The sequence below is a fragment of the Arabidopsis lyrata genome (assembly GCF_000004255.2).
Source record: "Arabidopsis lyrata subsp. lyrata unplaced genomic scaffold ARALYscaffold_1, whole genome shotgun sequence".
Classification (NCBI taxonomy): Eukaryota; Viridiplantae; Streptophyta; class Magnoliopsida; order Brassicales; family Brassicaceae; genus Arabidopsis; species Arabidopsis lyrata.
Genome location: NW_003302555.1, coordinates 29,501,181 through 29,517,990, shown reverse-complemented (window position 1 = coordinate 29,517,990; position 16,810 = coordinate 29,501,181). Strand labels below are relative to the sequence as shown.

Below are 16,810 nucleotides of genomic sequence, written 5' to 3'. Positions count from 1 at the left end.
GATTGATATATATCTGATATGAAAAGCAATGACCACGTTCTTCTATTGTACCTTTGATTTCGAGAGTGATATGCGGCAGGTGAGCGATTGCGATGGTGGCGTTGTCTGCCAAGCAAGAAGGAGAACGTATCGGGTTTTTCTGATTATATGAGTCCATCAAATAAGTATGGGGGTGTTTCCGTGAACTTTTAGATTTTGGATCCTTTTTGTAGTTTTCCTTACAAAAGTGGGGTGGTGTTAGTATATTTACAAATTATTGGACGTCAATGCAATAACGCCTTTAACTGTAGATTCGGGAAGATGATAAAGCGAATAAAACGACGGCGTTTAATGATAATAGTTTCGAGTTTCGACAACAGTGGCAATGTTTTCATCTTCGATTAGGTTAATCGTATCTGGATCCCACCGGACTCAAACCCTAAAATCGCCGTCAAATTCTCCGAGCGTCTTCATCTCCGTACCTAAATTCTTTAACTCTGAGTCAAATTCGACGGGAACCGGTTCAAGATCCGTAGCGATGAGCAGCGTAGAGAAAACCGGGTCGGATTCAGGAGCAATCGAGAATCGAGCGAGCAGGATGAGAGAGAAGCTTCAAAAAGAGCTCGATCCAGTGGAGCTCGTGATCGAAGATGTTTCGTATCAGCACGCAGGTCACGCCGGAATGAAAGGTAGAACCGACGGAGAGACTCATTTCAATGTGAAGATCGTTTCTAAAGGATTCCGAGGAATGAATCTGGTTAAGAGACACAGGTTGGTCTACGATTTGCTCCGGGAAGAGCTCGATACTGGATTACACGCTCTTTCCATCGTCTCCAAGACGCCGTCTGAGTCTCCTCCATAAGGCTAATAGTGCCTGTACTGAATAATGTATCTTCTGTGACATTGATGATGCTTATTGAAGCTTTAAAGCTTAAGTTGTTGTTAAAAAAATCCAACTCTTTTCGATTTAAAGATTGAATTTTTCCCATCAAAGGCTCTGTTTTGGATTTTATTGCAGAACCAAAGTTTTCATATTTACATGCGCTTGAGGTTGTGTGTTGGTGTTTCTGGATTTGTGTGTTCGAAGAAAGACACTTGCTTTTAGTTCAATTCGACTTCTGTGTTTTCTAGAAATCACTCAAAACTTGATTGATCATAGCTTGATGAATTGATCTAGGCTCCATTTAGTTGAAACTCCAATTAATGATCATGTGTTTGAATTTTCAAATGAAGCTCGTTTGTTAGCTTGGAGCCAAAAGGCTTGTTGCTTTTTTTTTTTCATGTTGCAGTCTCTTTCTTCTTCAGATTATTCTCCCATTGTCATCAATGGCGTTGCGTCTTCTAATCGCTAACGCTAGAAACAAAACGCCTTTTCCAATAGTCCATGTCACCTTATTTAGCAACAAATATACTACTACTTTATGGGCTTAAACCAAGTTTAATCAGTGATCACCTTTTGATTTGTGGGTAAAACGAATCGTCGTTTTCATTTTCTGGAGAAGCTAAACCGTCCCTCTTCTATAAGCTTATACATCAACAGACCGGACATAGTTACGTTAGTATATGTCGTAAGATAAAAAAAAAACATCTTCATTCATCACTACATTGGCGATGAGAGAGCTTTCGGAGCTTAACAGAGACGATGATGAACACGTATGGCTCAAACACTATTCATCCAAGCATCAGATACTTCTAGTAGGCGAAGGAGATTTCTCCTTCTCTTGCAGCTTAGCCACTTGCTTCGGCTCTGCTTCCAATATCTACGCTTCCTCTCTCGATTCATTCGGTAACACTTGGTTTGCTCACATTGTGAGAGTTTTTAGGATTTTTGGGTTTCTTTATTGAGCTTCCCGTGAATGATTGACTATTCAAGATTTGCATTGTTCTTCTGTTCCTCTCTGTTTATAGATTATAAACCTGTTGACAAAGGTTGTAGCTTTATGTTTGATTTCCTCAGTTGTTGCATGTCTTTTATGGTAATTGAAGCAGATGATGTTGTTAGAAAGTACAAGAAGGCAAGATCAAATCTTGAAACTTTGAAGAGACTTGGAGCTTTCCTTTTACATGGAGTTGATGCTACCAAACTGCTACTCCATCCTGATCTTCATTATAGAAGATTTGATCGTGTCATCTTCAACTTCCCGCACACCGGTTTCCATGGCAAAGAGTCTGATCCCTGTCAAATACAGTAAGCTCAACATTTTGATGTTTACATAAACTTTCTTTTTGCAGTTGAATGTGTACACCAGCTGCTGCAACTTTGGGAATGTTTTAAAAGATTTATTACATATTCTTTGTCTGTAGGAAGCATAGGGAACTGGTGTTTGGATTCTTCCATGGTGCAAGCCATATGCTAAGAGCTGATGGAGAAGTTCATGTCTCTCACAAAAACAAAGCACCTTTTTGTCATTGGAATCTTGAGGAGCTCGCTAGCAGATGCTTTCTTGTGTTGATTCAACGTGTGGCATTCGAGAAGAGAAATTACCCAGGTTATGAGAATAAGAGGGGAGATGGGTCTAGATGTGACCAACCTTTTCTTTTGGGAGAGTGCAGTACTTTCAAGTTCAAATTCTCTCTCGTGGCTAAAGAGCTTTATGCAGAGAAGGTGAAATGGAGAGAAGAGAAGGAAGGAGAATCAAAGTATCCCCAAGATTTATCAACTCGGGGGATGAATAACAAACATGCCCGTTTTGAAGATAGCTCGATACATCTTGAATTGCCCAGATGCACTGAAAGAACAAAACATCATCGTAAAGAACAATTTCTTGAATGTACTAAACGGTTCAATAGAGTTTCTCTTGAAATGCATAATGGAGAATTACAGAAAGCGGTAACACGGACGAGCTTTCCTCGTGAGTACACTAAAGAATCACAAGAAAGATGCCGCCTACTTTGTCAAGACTTTGCAGTACAAGCTAGTCAAGAACCGTTCCCCAAACGCTCTCTCCGCTTCAGTGGAGTTTCTCATGGAATTCATAACGGGAGAGTACGAAAAATGTTGATACGGAACAGCACTGGAGAATCACGAAAACGAAGGATGAGGAGGCAGAGGAACCTTAAAATCAGGTAAATATATCCTTGATAGTTGCTTGTATTAAGAAATAAACACGCTAAATCGATATTGAATTTTTCTAGGTGACTCATCTCCAAATTAATAACTTCAAGGAGCTTTTGAGGATAACTTTGATGGAAACAAGATGACTGAAACTTGGACTCACTAACAAAGCCTGCATTCTACGTTCTCTTTTGTTTTTTAGGCTGATTACTGACATGGAGCTGAGTTTCATAATTATTTAGGAATTTGCTTGGTTTAACCGCAGCAGCGTTTAGTCACTAAAAGTACCCCATAGCAGCGTTTGTGTTTTCTTGTCACTAACGCTATAAACAGAACGCATTTTCCAATCATTCATTTTAATTTGGTGTAAAATCCCAATCGTCATTTCCAATTTTAGATAGATGAGAAACTCAACCGTCTCTCCTCTTTAATAACGTTACTTTTATTTTTGAAAATTGAAAATGAAAAAAAAAAAAACAAAACTTTCCAAAGTTCCATCCTTTATCGCTCCAATGGCGATGAGAGAGTTCTCGAAGCTTACCAGCAGAGCAAGAGACAATGATGAAGAAGAAGAAGTATGGGTCAAACACTATTCATCGAACCATCAGATACTTCTCGTCGGCGAAGGAGATTTCTCATTCTCTCACAGCTTAGCCACTCTCTTCGGCTCTGCTTCCAATATCTGCGCTTCCTCTCTCGATTCATACGGTAATACTTCATTTGCTTACATTGTCTCAGTTTTTAGGGTTTTGATTTCGTTTTCGCTTGAGTTTTCTATGTCTGAGGTTTTAGGGTTTCATGTCACTATTTTAGCAAGAGATCACTCTTAAAGTTTCAGACTTGTCTATGAGAAGAAGAATCGAAATTAAATCAAATTTCTAGTGTTAACTACTGATTATGGAGCTTCCGGTGAAAGATGTGATTTTTAAGCTTTTGTACTGATTATAAACCTGTTTAAAGGTTGTACCTTTAAGCTTAATTTCCTCTGTCTTTTGTGGTGATTGAAGCAGATGTTGTGGTTAGAAAGTACAAGAAGGCAAGATCAAACATTGAAACTTTGAAGAGACTTGGAGCTTTACTTTTACATGGAGTTGATGCAACCACACTGCATTTTCATCCTGATCTTCGTTATAGAAGATTTGATCGTGTCATCTTCAACTTCCCGCACGCCGGTTTCCACGGCAGAGAGTCTGATTCCTCTCTTATACGGTAAGTTCAACTATTTGGCGTTACAGATACGGTCTTCTTGCAGTTAAGTGTGTAGACTTTGTAGATGTTCTTTGTCTTTCTGTTTTGTTGTAGGAAGCATAGAGAACTGGTGTTTGGATTTTTCAATGGTGCAAGCCGTTTGCTAAGAGCCGATGGGGAAGTTCATGTTTCTCACAAGAACAAAGCACCTTTTTGTAACTGGAATCTCGAGGAGCTCGCTAGCAGATGCTTTCTTGTGTTGATTCAACGTGTGGCGTTCGAGAAGAGCAATTACCCTGGTTATGAGAATAAGAGAGGAGATGGGTCTAGATGTGACAAGCCTTTCCTTTTGGGAGAGTGCAGTACTTTCAAGTTCAGATTCTCTCGTGTCGCTAAGGAACTTTATGCAGAGAAGGTAAAATCGAGAGAAGTGAAGGAACAAGAATCAAGTTGTGCCCAAGCTTTTATAAATACACAGCCAGTGTCATTTGATCATGGGTATCCCCTCCAAACAGAATTTCACGGTGTTAGCCATAGACCAGTTTCGTTTGATCTCAGCTATCGTGGGGACTATAACCTTAGGCAAGTCCAAGATCCTTTGGTTCAATCAAGAGAAAGGACATCTCCATTGGATCTTTGTTATTACCAAGAACGTAGACGTTTACAGTTCGAAAATGCCCGGTTTCAAGAAAACTCAATAGAGCTGGACAAGTTCAGATACACTGAAAGAAGCAGCCTGCTTTGTCAAGATTTTCCTTTTCAAACAAATCATCATCGTCAAGAACAGTTCCATGAAAGCTCTAACCACAGCGATTCGCCGGATATTTACAACGAGATAATACAAAGAATGTTAACACGGACGAGGTTTCCTCATCTGTACGTTGGAGAATCGCCAGAAAGACGCCACCTGCTTTGTCAAGACTTTCCAGTTCAAGCTAGTCAAGAACCACCATTTGGATGCTCTAACCGCTTTAGTGGAGTTTCTCATGAAATTTATAACTGGGAAGTACCAAGAATGTTAACAAGTACCAGATTTCCTCACCCGTACACTGGAGAATCACAAGAACGAAGGCAGAGCAACCTCAACACTCATCCTCCACAGCACTGGTAAATTGTTATTCTTTGCGTATATTATGAAATCAAAAGCTAAATTGATATGAAAATCTCCAGGTAACTTATCTTCAAAAGAACTTCTCAGGATACGTTGATGGAAACAAGGTGAGTGAAGCTTGGTGTGACACAAGAATCTCTAAGAATGGCGTAATTTTATGTTCTGTTTCTGTTTCCTAGCATGGCATTAAGTTAACTACTAGCAACTCAAAACTGCAAAGATCTCGATATGGAGATGGTATTTTGGGGTTATTGAAGACTATGCATTAGAAATGGTTGTGACTTGCATTGTCTTATGGAGATAATTATCTTTATCACTGTACTTCTGTAAAATCATTTCTCAGCTAATGACCTTTTTACAGTCTCTGACTCCCTCCTAATGATTCACTCGAAGACATTACCTGGACCAGAAGGTTCGATAACTTTCAAATACGATTTGATAATAAATTATAGCAACTTACGTACAATATGATTTGTATCATTTCTTGTAGACGAATATAAACGTGTAAGCTTAGCCGACAAGGCAACAATCACTATCAGAAACTCTTCAATTTCAACTTCTTATCAAACCAAGTAATTAAATACGTAACTGATAATTGAAAAATGAAAATGTCAAGCAAATTGCACGGAAATTGATAGTGAAAAAATGATAAAATTTCCAGGAATTTGCTTATGACTGAGTCTATAGTCCCGCGTGAATTATACACATATTATCTATCATATAAGTTATAAAATTATGATGATTGAATTTACTACGAAACAGTTTCTATCATTTGAATTTAAATATTTAAACTTCCTTATTAAGTTATTATTATATTTATGATCTTTGTCGTTGTAATAGGTTTATGTAAATTCTATATAAGACTAGTTGATCCTTGTTCGTATATATATACACTCATCGCATTTATATTGAAGCATTTACTCATTTATTACACCTAAAGAGCCTAGCAAATCTTGGTATCTCTCCTCAATCACTCACCGATATCGGAATATTCTCTCCGGTGATTATTTTCCAGCAATATGATGAAGGTACATGCCGTTATTTTCTTCTATGTTCCTTTGTTTAAATTTATCTTCGGTAAAACTAGTTTCTTGCAAAACACGAAACTTATACTCGTTCTTTCTTCAGCAACGGATAGTTCTGAAGATGGATGTAAGTGACAGTGAGAAATCTATAAAAAAAGCTATGAAAATCGCATCTACAAAATCTGGTAAATATCTCTAGTCTAAGACTTATTTTTCAAGTAGCTTGTGAACCAAGTTAGGTCACATGAATCGTTCCATCAACTTTGTCTGTTTACGCGCAGGTGTTAGATCGGTCTCGATTCAGGGGCAGAACGATCAGTTGGTTTTATTGGGAGAAGGGATTGACTTAGCGGAGCTAACACGTGAGCTCAAGAAGAAAGTTTGCCACACGACTATCATCACCGTTCAGGCGGCGCCGCCGCAGCAGCCACCACCTCAGCCTCATCAAATGGGCCAATATAACCAGATGCCTCCGGCGAGAAGATGTACCTGTGAGATACCTAATTCAGGTTTCTGCGGATTATGTAGTTCTATGAGTCAACACAATTATCAGGTGGTACCATCGCCGTATTATCCTCCGGTGCTCTATTGTCGTGATGAGTCCGATGGTTGTAGAATTTTGTGATGTGACGTTTTGAGTGATTTTTGTTGAGTTTTCTTTATTGAAAAAAAATCGTTTTCTTACTTTTCTGATCATATGATATTGTAAAAAGAAAATTGTTAGATTCGTGGTGCTGTAAATGTTTTGTTTTTTGTTTTTGATTAATTGCTGTAAATGTTGTGACAGTGGATTATTTTTATAAGAAAATAACAAAAAAAAAAACTTTGGTTAGTGAGAAAAAGAAGAATATATATTCGTAAGTTTTTCTATTACATTTGTTATCGTAAATGCAAATGTAGAAAGGGTATATATACTTTTGTTTATTTTCAAGTCTTTCATATAGAAATGTAAGTTGTGTTTATTAATTGTAACGTGGTGAAGTCAAGTCCACGAGGCCACGAATATCATATTTAAAAGACTTTGCTAGTTTGCTTTGTTGACATCTGCAACTAGGACTGGATCGTGGATAGAGATGTATTTTTAAGCTCCAAATTAAAAAGTAAATAATAGTTTTAAGTACTAATCATTCCTTAACCTTTCCGTATATTCTCTGCCTCAAACACGGGAAGCGTTACCATGTCACATCGTCAATATATCAAAAGATTCTCATTCTAAGAAAGTCAAGAAAATGAATGAATGTCATAGTAATAATATGCAACTTACTAAAAATAAATAATTACAAGGAAAATGTATTCTAGGTTTGGGTCATGGTTTTTCTCTGTGTTATCTCATGAAAGCTCCGGTGATTGGTCGTGTTGGCTAGGTTTTGGATAGCTTTTGTTTTATCCCATCTTTGTTCTTTGAATCTTTTAAGTTTGTCTCCTTCCACCGCTTCTAGTTTAGACTAATAAATAGGTTTTCTCTCGTGGTCTGTTCGTTGTCTTTTCTTGTAAGGCTAACCTTTCGTGGGGATGCAAAGATATAGATTTAGACTTGTTCGGTAGAAGACTAGGTGGTTAGGATTTAGATTCACAGTCGTTGCTTATTGTGTTCGGGATATTCGTTTTTAGTTGGGTTATTTCTTCGTGGTTTCCGCTATCCTTGGTTCTACTCTTTTTGCGGTTGTAGGTCCTCTAGTATGCGACTTTTGAGCTCTTAGTTCCGCGACTAGTGTTCTCCTCCGACTTTCCCGGTGATTTCGAGAGTTTTACTATTGGCTTTTGTATTCTATCTTGTGTTTTCCGTGTATCGGACTTTAGCTTCCAAGGATTTTTTTGTTTTCCGCCGGCTTTTGTATTTCAAAACCGCATTCCACAAACTTATTCCTCCCTTGTATCCCACCTTTGTATTATATAATGAAAAACCTTTCAAAAAAAAAAAAAAAAAAAAAAAACTGAATTGGGATTTGCTGTGTACTAGTGGTTAATACCTATGTTGCATGGAAACTCCATCCGAGGTGCGTTTCCCGTTTCGGAACAAGTGGTTTTATACTTTTCTCGAACAAGAAGGTATAAACAATGTTATTGTTATGTGCAGATTATCAAATAATACAAAAATGATTTTTTGTAGACAATTTTCAACACAAAATTGCCAGTTCCATCTGCATCATCGGCTTCAATCTGGGTTCAGGACTTGTAAGAGGCCCATTAGCGCCAATAGGCCCATTATCATATTAGCCCAGTCAGTTGAAATCTGCTTTCTGTTTTGCAGTTGCATATTTCCCGCCTGTATTTGAAGCCAATTCCGTTTGTATTAAAGAACTAAAAAAAACAGAATTCTTCCAACAACAACAAAAACCATAAACAAAAAATCGCTTCTTAACTTCACATATTGTTTTGGAGGTTTCATTTTTTCTTAAATATAAATGTCTCCGTTATTAACCAGACAATCCTCAATCCAAAATCCAATCAAAGATGAAGCAATTCGCCGGAGTCCTCTTCCTTTGCATCGTTCTTCTCTCCTTCGTCGCCGGAAATGCTAATTCCGGTATGATATCCGATCTCTGCAAACACTCCGACGATCCAAAACTCTGTCTCTCCAGCATAACTTCACGTCCCGAGTCCGGCGAATTCGCAGGCACCAGCAACCAGATCGAGATCATAGCTATCTCCGCCGCATCAGCCAACGCCTCCGCCACTTCCTCCTATATCAAGAAAAAGCTCAGCAACGAAGATTTGGAGCCGGCGATTGAAGACACGCTTGAGGACTGTCAGAAGAATTACCAAGATGCTGTGGAGCAGCTTGACGACTCGATCTCGGCCATGCTCGCAGACGCACACGCTGATGTCGACGTCTGGCTGAGAGCGGCGATCAGCGCTATCGAGTCTTGTGGAAGCGCGTTGGATTCACGCGCCGGGAACGATGCAGAGCTTTCCCAGAGGAACAAGGTCTTTCTCAAGCTGTGCAAAAACGCTTTGATGATTAACAAAATGTTAACTTGAGAATATTAACCCTCCAAATTTTATGTAATGTATATTATATTATTTGCTTCCTCTTTTTTTTTTTTTTTTGTTAACTGCTTTATGTTTGAATTAAGATGACATTATTAAGTCAAAGGAAACAAAAACGATAAGAACTTCATAGCAAACAAAAATAAACAAGGAGAATTATATTATCAAATAAACTTCACAATGTTGATAAACCGGCCCAACTTAAGACTGTCTCTTGGGTCCAAATAGTGAAAGCCCGTATATAATGAGAAGTTAAACCCCAATTACTGTTCGTATTTTAGTCGATATTTTCCTGTTTAATTCAAATAAAATCAGATCAACTTGGTTTTACTTTTATATACTACTAAATTAAACCGCTACTTTGAACAAGTCTCACGAACATTATGATTAGACGACGTAGAAAATTTTGTAAAAGCAAACCAATGGTGGAAATCCAACAAAAACAAAATCAATGGTGGAAATCTATTGGATTCATAATGCGATTTTTATAGTCAAATTGTTTACCAAACTCCAACTTAATCGTTGACCTACCATAGTCATAACTCATAACGTAACCAAATGTAATATTTTGATTTCTAAAATGCTGTTTTTCTTCAAAATATTTTAAGGTGTTTTAGTCAAGTGTCACATTTTGGTGATAAATCGAGACTGATATTTTTAGGAATCGTACGGTCACGATCAAATGAAGGTTATTTCAGAGTGGTTGCTTGTAAGATTAGTGTTGGATAGATTCCCAGATTCAATGTCCCACAAAATGACAAAACGCAGATACCTTTCTTCTCCACTTGGACCAATTATACATACACACTTGTTCTAAGCTCTAATTATTTCTTTGCCAATAAAATACAGTTTCTTCCTTTTATTCATCCCTCAAAATTATTTCACATTACTATAAACTCTTATAATACCAATTTGGCATTTAAAAGTTAAAACTAAGATCTAAATTTGGAATATTGTATATAAAATTAAAATTTATGTGAATCAATTGGAACAATTTGCACATCAAGATGAGATCATTAGACAAAACTTGCACTCTTGTAAAGGAAGGAATTCAAGATTCCACTAAGACCCCACCATTTGTTTGCCTTTCCTCATAACAATGATAGAATCTTGCTTTCTCTTTTTGAAATATCTATGGAAAACAACTATATTAAATCAACCAACTTGATTATATTAATCATACCCTGGTACTGAAGTAGCTAAGGAGGGTAATGTAATTAGAGAAATTCTTTATACTTTTTTTCAAAAATATTAAAAGAAGTTAATTCTTATGGTTATTTTAGATGATACTAAGATCTTTTACAAAACCCAAAATCAAGTGTTGTATTATTATGCATATTTGATATGTGAAATGTATGGGAGATTCAAGTTGAAGAATCCGATGAAGTTGTAAGTTGAAAAGGGAGTGGGCAAATAAACCAAGTTGACATAGAATGCACGCAATTCTATGACAAAGCTGAAAAGAACACTTCACATTAATCTATGTAAATTATTCTTTGTCTAGCATTATTATAGATTTATGTATAGTTTATTTTAAAGTAGATTTGCCTACCTTGGAAGCACACAAATTCCAATTGCTTCCATCACACTCCTATGCTAACTTTACAATCTATAGAATTAAAGTTAAAACATATAGAAGAAGCACTAGACTTAGATTTGTAGTCAATCAAGATATTTCTAATATAGCCCTCTAGTAAACAATTACACTAACAAATTATTATGCATTCAATAATTAATATCAACAAAAACATGGTCGTTTACTAAGTCTTTATATCATCAGATCAATCTCTAGTGTAGTAAAAAGACAGATAAAGAAAAGGATAATTCATGGGGGATAATTATGTAATTCGACCCATATCCAACCCACGAAATTTTGAAGTATCTATTAATCTCTAAAGTCTGAAATTCGTTTGGAGACAAGTCTAGAGTGTCCAATAAATGAGACACACACGCCCCATACGACTGTCCCAGTTAGAGAAATAAGCCAAGGAACATAACACCAAACACTTTACTCTCTCCCTCACCCAAAAGCAAGCAAACCCTTCAAATGACGTAAAAGCAAAACACTGACTTTGCTTCCCCGTTATTACCAATCCAAGAAAAAAAGCTAATGATTCCTCCATTAAACAACTCCTCTCCTTAAACCCAAATCTCAAACCTTCTCTCTTTGATTCTGTTCGCTTGCACTCACATATGCATATAGGTTTGTATATGGGAGTGTTTGCACAAATCCTCATGAAAAATTCACATCAAACAAAATCTCCCTCTCTCTCTCTCTCTCCTTAACCTAGATCACTCGCATGAATCCAGATACCATTCGATCTAAGATCATAAGAACAAAAGCGTAATAAGAAGTGATTGTGTGGAGAGAAGAAAAGGGTAAAAAAATTTGTAACTTTTATATGGTAAGAAGAGAAGAAAAGAGCAAACCTGGGAAAGTCAGGGGAGAATTTGCTGGAGGGTTTATTGGATTGTATCCATGACATCACTGCGGCTTTGGCTTTTGCTAGGATGACTGATTCTGCTTACAGAGTAGACACCATTTCTAGACTCGCCCAATGGCGAATCCACAATCTTTCTTCCTCCACTTACCGCAAGTCCGATCCTTTCAAGATGGGTCTTTGGAATTGGTATCTCTCTCCACTCTACTTCTTTTTTGTTCACCTGATCAATTAATAATTCTACATGATGATGTTGAATGAGCAAAGTGGACACCTTTTTGTAGTTGATGTGTGCTGGTAATGATAATCAGATAGATTTTGACAATTTGGGTTTTGATTTGAAGGCACTTGTCTGTAGAGAAAAGCAAGATGCTATTAAATGTTAAGTTGTATCCAGAGGTATCCAACCTTACCAGAGAAAACCCACCAGTTGCTTCCTTTGTTCTTCGTGTTGTCTCTTCTGCTGGTGATAGGAAAGTTTTATCTCATCCAGGTAGAGAAGATTTCGCTTGACTCAACAGTTTGATTATGGTTCCTTTTGCACAAAAGATGAATCTTTCAGAATGTTGACACTGTTTCTTTAATGATGACTCAAATGCAGAAGTAATAGATAAGCGGATTAAGACAAACGAAGATTTTATTTGGACTATTGAAGTTCCCTTAACTGGGAAAATCATCATCGACGTCGAGTTTCTTGACTTGAAGGTTCTGTCTCAAGATGTAAGTGTCTGTCTCATCACTTCAGAGATATTACTTATAGATCGACTAGCCTTTTTTTATCTCTTGAATTAACCAGTCTATGCAACTATTGAATCAATATGTTTGGTGAAACTGAAACATGTGTGTTGAATATAAATTACCTGAATTGGCAGAGTGGAGAAATTTACTCTATCTGGGCAGACGGTTCAACAGAGAATCAATCGAAAGGGACAGCGGTCACATCCCTTGGACGTATGTTGACAGAAAGCATTTACACTGACATAATGATCAATGCTTCTGGTGGAAGCATTGGAGCTCACCGAGCTGTTCTTGCTGCCCGCTCACCTGTTTTCCGCAGCATGTTTTTACACGACCTGAAAGAGAAAGAACTATCAGAAATAAACATACTCGACATGCCACTTGATGCTTGCCAAGCTTTTCTCAGTTATATCTACGGCAATATCCAGAACGAAGACTTTCTTATACACAGATTGGCACTCCTCCAAGCTGCTGAAAAATATGATATTGCTGATTTAAAAGACGCGTGCCACTTGAGCCTTCTAGACGACATCGACACAAAGAATGTGCTTGAGAGGCTACAGAATGCTTATCTCTATCAATTACCTGAACTGAAGGCTAGCTGCATGAGGTATCTTGTGAAGTTTGGTAAGATATTTGAAATCTGCGATGAGTTCAACATATTCATGCAATGCGCAGACAGAGATTTGATTTCTGAAGTCTTCCACGAAGTCCTCAGTACCTGGAAAGGATTTTAGAGGAAATCAGAATGGGTATGTGTGCTATTATACAAGAACATTTATAGACTCTAATTTTTTGTGCAAAAGGATTTGTTGGTCTTTATGTACAGATTAAAGTATTGGGGTTTAAACTCAAAACCCAATTGTTGTCCTTGCAAGGATAAAGCAGCAACATGTAAATTCATGATTTGATTGAATGTGAGCTTCTTAGCTTGAACTTTGAATAGTTAATCTATAACACACTATTACATTTATCTTTTAAGTTTTTAAGTAAAATCTACAATCATCTTGCAACAATGTTACTCGGTTCATGATTCTTAGTTCCAAGCTGGGATAAGAGATACTACTAGTATAGATGATGCTTAAGTTAAACTAAGCTAAAGAGCTAAACATATCCTCCCATGATCTGTAATCTTCCCTAGTTTATTATAATGGTGACATATGCTAAAACATCTCATGATACAAGCAAATTCAACATGAATAGTTGAGTAATTTCAGAGAATCAAACAACTAGTTTTCTTAGATAACATGACAAATTCACAACAGAGGAAGATATACATACTTGTACTCTAAGACTAGAATCTGTGCTATATACCAAGGTAAGTACTACATAAACCACCTCTCCGGAAAAAAATCAACATCAGAAAACAGCTCCCTGAAACTGAATCAATGCTACATAAGCCATTTCAGATCGTCTTCAATGGAAACAAAATCAGACTCTTAAGACCTCTAAGATCCGCAACAATACAGGAAGATTTCCAGATAATTTACATAGAAACGAGGAAGTCTCTGGGACAGCAAAATAATCAGAAACAATAATGGAACACGAATCTGAGCCATGAATGGTGTTTATGCGTAGGAAAAATTAAAGTGAAAAAGAAGAAGCAGACAAGTGTAAATCGACTTGGTCTACAGAGAATCACACAAAATAGTTCCAAGGATGCAAGAAGAAACGACGACAACAACAAAATGAAATTTCCGAGCAGAGAAAACTTACTTTCAACAGCCATCACGACCACCATCGCCTTCTTCATCTTCAAATCTGAGAGATTCGCATCATCTCGTCCTCAATTTTGAAGAGAGGGAATATATTGCTCATAAGAAAGATGCTGGAAAAAAATTGGAAGAATTTTTCAATTATTTTTTTTGAAAATTTGATCCCGGCAAACGAATCACGTAAATAATGGGCCTTAATAGCCCAATTAATAACGGCGTCGTTTTCAGAAATAGAACCCTAATTATAAACCCCTCAAATTTTGAAATCAAACTCTTTCTTCTTCTACCTTCTTCTTCTCTAGTTCAGCCGTCGACATCCCCTAGTAATCCAGGTACTCTTTTCTTCCAAAGTTATCTGCTTTTCATAATCCTCCATAATCGTCAATTCTATATAATTTGCAAAAATTTCTATCTCTTGAAGCTGGTTCTGGTCTTTTTCGTCTATGTCAATTTAGTTGATAAATGCACAGATTTGTATCCTTTCTTCTCTTTGTAATTTGTGAAATTCTCTGGTTATGCTATTCGCCTTAATAATTTATAGTAGCGTTAACGAATTTGATTTATGATCTGTCTTATATCAATGAGACTCATACTTTTGGTGTTTTGCTTATGTATGCTCATTTATAGGTTTGAAGTTAGTCATTGAAGTTGTTAAAGTCAATGGCAGAATCTATTCTGATGGAAATTCAATCTGTAACTGAACCCGAGCCAATACCGGGTAAGCCAATCTTTAAGCCATTGAAGGCTCATGAGATGTCTGATGGGAAGGTTCAATTTAGAAAAGTAGCCGTCCCACCAAACCGGTACTCTCCTCTCAAGAAAGCTTGGTTAGATGTCTACACACCGGTCTTTGATCAGATGAAAATCGACATAAGGATGAATCTTAAATCCCGTAAAGTTCCGAGCTGATACACCTGATGTTAGTAATTTTCAGAAGTCTGCGGATTTCGTACACGCTTTCATGCTCGGTTTCGATATCCCCGACGCTATTTCTCTTCTGCGAATGGATGAACTGTATGTGGAGTCTTTTGAGATCAAGGATGTCAAGACGCTTAAAGGCAAGCATCTGTCCCGAGCTATCAGTAGATTGTCTGGGAAAGGAGGAAAGACGAAGTTTGCTATTGAGAATTCTACAAAGACAAGGATTGTGATTGCAGACACAAAGATTCATATCTTAGGAGCTTTCTCTAACAGTAAAGTCGCGAGGGCTTCGTTGTGCGGTCTTATTATGGGATCTCCAGCTGGTAAGGTTTACTCCAAGCTCCGAGCAGTCTCTGTCAGATTAGCAGAACAATGTTGATCCGCGATGAATTAATTTTCTTTGGAGTGATATGGTTTTGATATGTTTGGAGAATGATTTAATTTGTAAGAAATTTTGCATAATCTACAACACAGTAATTGTTTGATGAAGGCATAAAAGAATCAAAACTAAATACAAGAAAATGGAGCCACAGTTCAATGAGATTGATACTAAATATAGATGCCATTCATGGGGAACAAAAGCTTAGCAAACATGATAGTAAACACAATAACCCACCAAAAGGAACGTTGAGAATCAGGCCAATTACCAATCCCATTTGCCTCGAAAGCAGAGAAGAAACCAAAGAATAAGGTGTAAACCGCGTGTTTAGTGTCCATGGGAGAATTGAGCTGGAACATGGAGATCCCAAAGGCAAACATGGAGCATACGTAAATCAAGACGTGGATAGTGGAGTAATAGTAAGGGAAATAAAACATGGCTGCGACAAGAATTACAGAGTATGACGCTCGTGTAGCAGGTAGAGGAGGCTCATTAGCCTTGTAGATGCGAACATTGGTGCAAAAGTGCGATATGAGCAGCAACACCACGTACAAGGTTGTGCCACCGATGGCCGCGTACCATAACGAACTTGATGAAGGACAGAGGCTGTAGAGTGATATGGAGATTGCAAATACGGACAACGTAGCTATTACTTTCCACATCCCCTCAGGAGTCATCATCCTCTTGATAGGAATAGGATGGATAATTAGGGTTTCTATGCACTAACAAAGGTTTTACCCTGGTTTTGAAGACCCTATTTATTTATTTTGTTCGTTCATTTATCACATGACCAAATCATATTCTTCCACATTGTAGCTTTTGTTTTCTATTATAAAAAATTTAATTATAAAAAGTTAGTTAAGGTTTTGTACTAGATTCTATATTTTGGAACTTGAAAAACGCAACTTCCTCAAAATTTATATTTTTCTACATATTTTGAAATAGAAATTTAAACCAAAATTTTGTGTCTACATCTTGATCCTGGTAAAAGATTTCTCTTAAATGCCAATACCCCAAAAAAAATACAAAAACAAAATACTCCTTTTTTTTAATCAATACAGAATATTCTTTTTTTGTTTATCCAAATGTACTCATTTCTGCAACAAAATTTTCAATCCGGCTTGTGGGCTAAGGAAATCACCAAGTCATACTATTGGGCCGATTCAATCGCCAATTCGTACTATTGGGCCGGGCTAAACGCCATCTCCAACTCTCGGGTAGGGCCCAACCGCCATGTTCAGCTCTGTGGTTCGACGGTTTAATCGCC

The 16,810-nt window shown here is 37.3% G+C and overlaps 9 protein-coding genes across 10 annotated transcripts; 8 read left to right on the top strand and 1 right to left on the bottom strand.

Annotated features, from left to right (window-relative positions):
• The first annotated feature begins 225 nt into the window (after positions 1–225).
• Positions 226–967, top strand: LOC110225413 (protein BOLA1, chloroplastic). The gene has a single exon (XM_021015109.1). The coding sequence runs from the start codon at positions 365–367 to the stop codon at positions 839–841; it is 477 nt and encodes a 158-aa protein (XP_020870768.1). The 5' UTR covers positions 226–364; the 3' UTR covers positions 842–967.
• Positions 968–1,080: 113 nt separating this feature from the next.
• Positions 1,081–2,179, top strand: LOC9330592 (heavy metal-associated isoprenylated plant protein 41). Its single transcript, XM_021015110.1, has 2 exons — positions 1,081–1,765; positions 1,969–2,179. The coding sequence occupies exons 1-2, from the start codon at positions 1,591–1,593 to the stop codon at positions 2,169–2,171; spliced, it is 378 nt and encodes a 125-aa protein (XP_020870769.1). The 5' UTR covers positions 1,081–1,590; the 3' UTR covers positions 2,172–2,179.
• A 36-nt stretch (positions 2,180–2,215) lies between these two features.
• On the top strand, positions 2,216–3,431 carry LOC110224475. The gene is made up of 2 exons (XM_021010566.1): positions 2,216–2,247; positions 2,284–3,431. The coding sequence occupies exons 1-2, from the start codon at positions 2,216–2,218 to the stop codon at positions 3,047–3,049; spliced, it is 798 nt and encodes a 265-aa protein (XP_020866225.1). The 3' UTR covers positions 3,050–3,431.
• A 57-nt stretch (positions 3,432–3,488) lies between these two features.
• LOC9330591 (heavy metal-associated isoprenylated plant protein 41) lies at positions 3,489–5,723 on the top strand. 2 transcript variants are annotated; one of them, XM_002894484.2, is made up of 4 exons: positions 3,489–3,742; positions 4,045–4,243; positions 4,337–5,329; positions 5,421–5,723. In XM_002894484.2, the coding sequence occupies exons 1-4, from the start codon at positions 3,496–3,498 to the stop codon at positions 5,428–5,430; spliced, it is 1,449 nt and encodes a 482-aa protein (XP_002894530.2). In that variant the 5' UTR covers positions 3,489–3,495; the 3' UTR covers positions 5,431–5,723. The 2 variants fall into 2 exon arrangements, with proteins under 2 accessions (XP_002894530.2, XP_020869252.1); XM_021013593.1 differs by having other exon boundaries at positions 5,393–5,723.
• Positions 5,724–6,225: 502 nt separating this feature from the next.
• On the top strand, positions 6,226–7,144 carry LOC9330590 (heavy metal-associated isoprenylated plant protein 41). Its single transcript, XM_002894483.2, has 3 exons — positions 6,226–6,361; positions 6,462–6,543; positions 6,640–7,144. Exons 1-3 carry the CDS (start codon positions 6,353–6,355, stop codon positions 6,981–6,983), a joined length of 435 nt encoding a protein of 144 aa, XP_002894529.2. The 5' UTR covers positions 6,226–6,352; the 3' UTR covers positions 6,984–7,144.
• Positions 7,145–8,419: 1,275 nt separating this feature from the next.
• Positions 8,420–9,399, top strand: LOC9330589 (pectinesterase inhibitor). Its single transcript, XM_002894482.2, has one exon. The coding sequence runs from the start codon at positions 8,813–8,815 to the stop codon at positions 9,338–9,340; it is 528 nt and encodes a 175-aa protein (XP_002894528.1). The 5' UTR covers positions 8,420–8,812; the 3' UTR covers positions 9,341–9,399.
• Positions 9,400–11,343: 1,944 nt separating this feature from the next.
• On the top strand, positions 11,344–13,478 carry LOC9330588 (BTB/POZ domain-containing protein At1g55760). The gene is made up of 4 exons (XM_002894481.2): positions 11,344–11,979; positions 12,135–12,283; positions 12,392–12,510; positions 12,663–13,478. The coding sequence occupies exons 1-4, from the start codon at positions 11,861–11,863 to the stop codon at positions 13,263–13,265; spliced, it is 990 nt and encodes a 329-aa protein (XP_002894527.1). The 5' UTR covers positions 11,344–11,860; the 3' UTR covers positions 13,266–13,478.
• A 1,070-nt stretch (positions 13,479–14,548) lies between these two features.
• On the top strand, positions 14,549–15,568 carry LOC9327916 (RNA-binding protein pno1). The gene is given in 3 exon segments (XM_021013685.1): positions 14,549–14,575; positions 14,871–15,142; positions 15,144–15,568. Coding segments are annotated over 2 exon segments (639 nt in total). The 5' UTR covers positions 14,549–14,575; positions 14,871–14,903; the 3' UTR covers positions 15,544–15,568.
• Positions 15,569–15,693: 125 nt separating this feature from the next.
• Positions 15,694–16,242, bottom strand: LOC9327915. The gene is made up of 2 exons (XM_021013686.1): positions 15,999–16,242; positions 15,694–15,893 (listed from the first exon to the last, which is right to left on the bottom strand). The coding sequence occupies exons 1-2, from the start codon at positions 16,221–16,223 to the stop codon at positions 15,714–15,716; spliced, it is 405 nt and encodes a 134-aa protein (XP_020869345.1). The 5' UTR covers positions 16,224–16,242; the 3' UTR covers positions 15,694–15,713.
• Between the last annotated feature and the right edge of the window lie 568 nt (positions 16,243–16,810).

What these genes read in the sequence shown, in the direction of transcription:
- LOC110225413 (XM_021015109.1), top strand. Translation starts at nt 365, where the DNA reads ATGTTTTCATCTTCGATTAGGTTAATCGTATCTGGATCCCACCGGACT.
- LOC9330592 (XM_021015110.1), top strand. Translation starts at nt 1,591, where the DNA reads ATGAGAGAGCTTTCGGAGCTTAACAGAGACGATGATGAACACGTATGG. An exon ending in TTCCTCTCTCGATTCATTCG is followed by an intron (nt 1,766 to 1,968) that starts GTAACACTTGGT and finishes TAATTGAAGCAG; the next exon opens with ATGATGTTGTTAGAAAGTAC.
- LOC110224475 (XM_021010566.1), top strand. Translation starts at nt 2,216, where the DNA reads ATGTGTACACCAGCTGCTGCAACTTTGGGAAT. An exon ending in GCTGCTGCAACTTTGGGAAT is followed by an intron (nt 2,248 to 2,283) that starts GTTTTAAAAGAT and finishes CTTTGTCTGTAG; the next exon opens with GAAGCATAGGGAACTGGTGT.
- LOC9330591 (XM_002894484.2), top strand. Translation starts at nt 3,496, where the DNA reads ATGAAAAAAAAAAAAACAAAACTTTCCAAAGTTCCATCCTTTATCGCT. An exon ending in TTCCTCTCTCGATTCATACG is followed by an intron (nt 3,743 to 4,044) that starts GTAATACTTCAT and finishes TGATTGAAGCAG; the next exon opens with ATGTTGTGGTTAGAAAGTAC. An exon ending in TCTGATTCCTCTCTTATACG is followed by an intron (nt 4,244 to 4,336) that starts GTAAGTTCAACT and finishes GTTTTGTTGTAG; the next exon opens with GAAGCATAGAGAACTGGTGT.
- LOC9330590 (XM_002894483.2), top strand. An exon ending in AATCGCATCTACAAAATCTG is followed by an intron (nt 6,544 to 6,639) that starts GTAAATATCTCT and finishes GTTTACGCGCAG; the next exon opens with GTGTTAGATCGGTCTCGATT.
- LOC9330589 (XM_002894482.2), top strand. Translation starts at nt 8,813, where the DNA reads ATGAAGCAATTCGCCGGAGTCCTCTTCCTTTGCATCGTTCTTCTCTCC.
- LOC9330588 (XM_002894481.2), top strand. Translation starts at nt 11,861, where the DNA reads ATGACTGATTCTGCTTACAGAGTAGACACCATTTCTAGACTCGCCCAA. An exon ending in GAAAGTTTTATCTCATCCAG is followed by an intron (nt 12,284 to 12,391) that starts GTAGAGAAGATT and finishes ACTCAAATGCAG; the next exon opens with AAGTAATAGATAAGCGGATT. An exon ending in TGAAGGTTCTGTCTCAAGAT is followed by an intron (nt 12,511 to 12,662) that starts GTAAGTGTCTGT and finishes CTGAATTGGCAG; the next exon opens with AGTGGAGAAATTTACTCTAT.
- LOC9327915 (XM_021013686.1), bottom strand. Translation starts at nt 16,223, where the DNA reads ATGATGACTCCTGAGGGGATGTGGAAAGTAATAGCTACGTTGTCCGTA. An exon ending in CTACACGAGCGTCATACTCT is followed by an intron (nt 15,894 to 15,998) that starts GTAATTCTTGTC and finishes TCCATGTTCCAG; the next exon opens with CTCAATTCTCCCATGGACAC.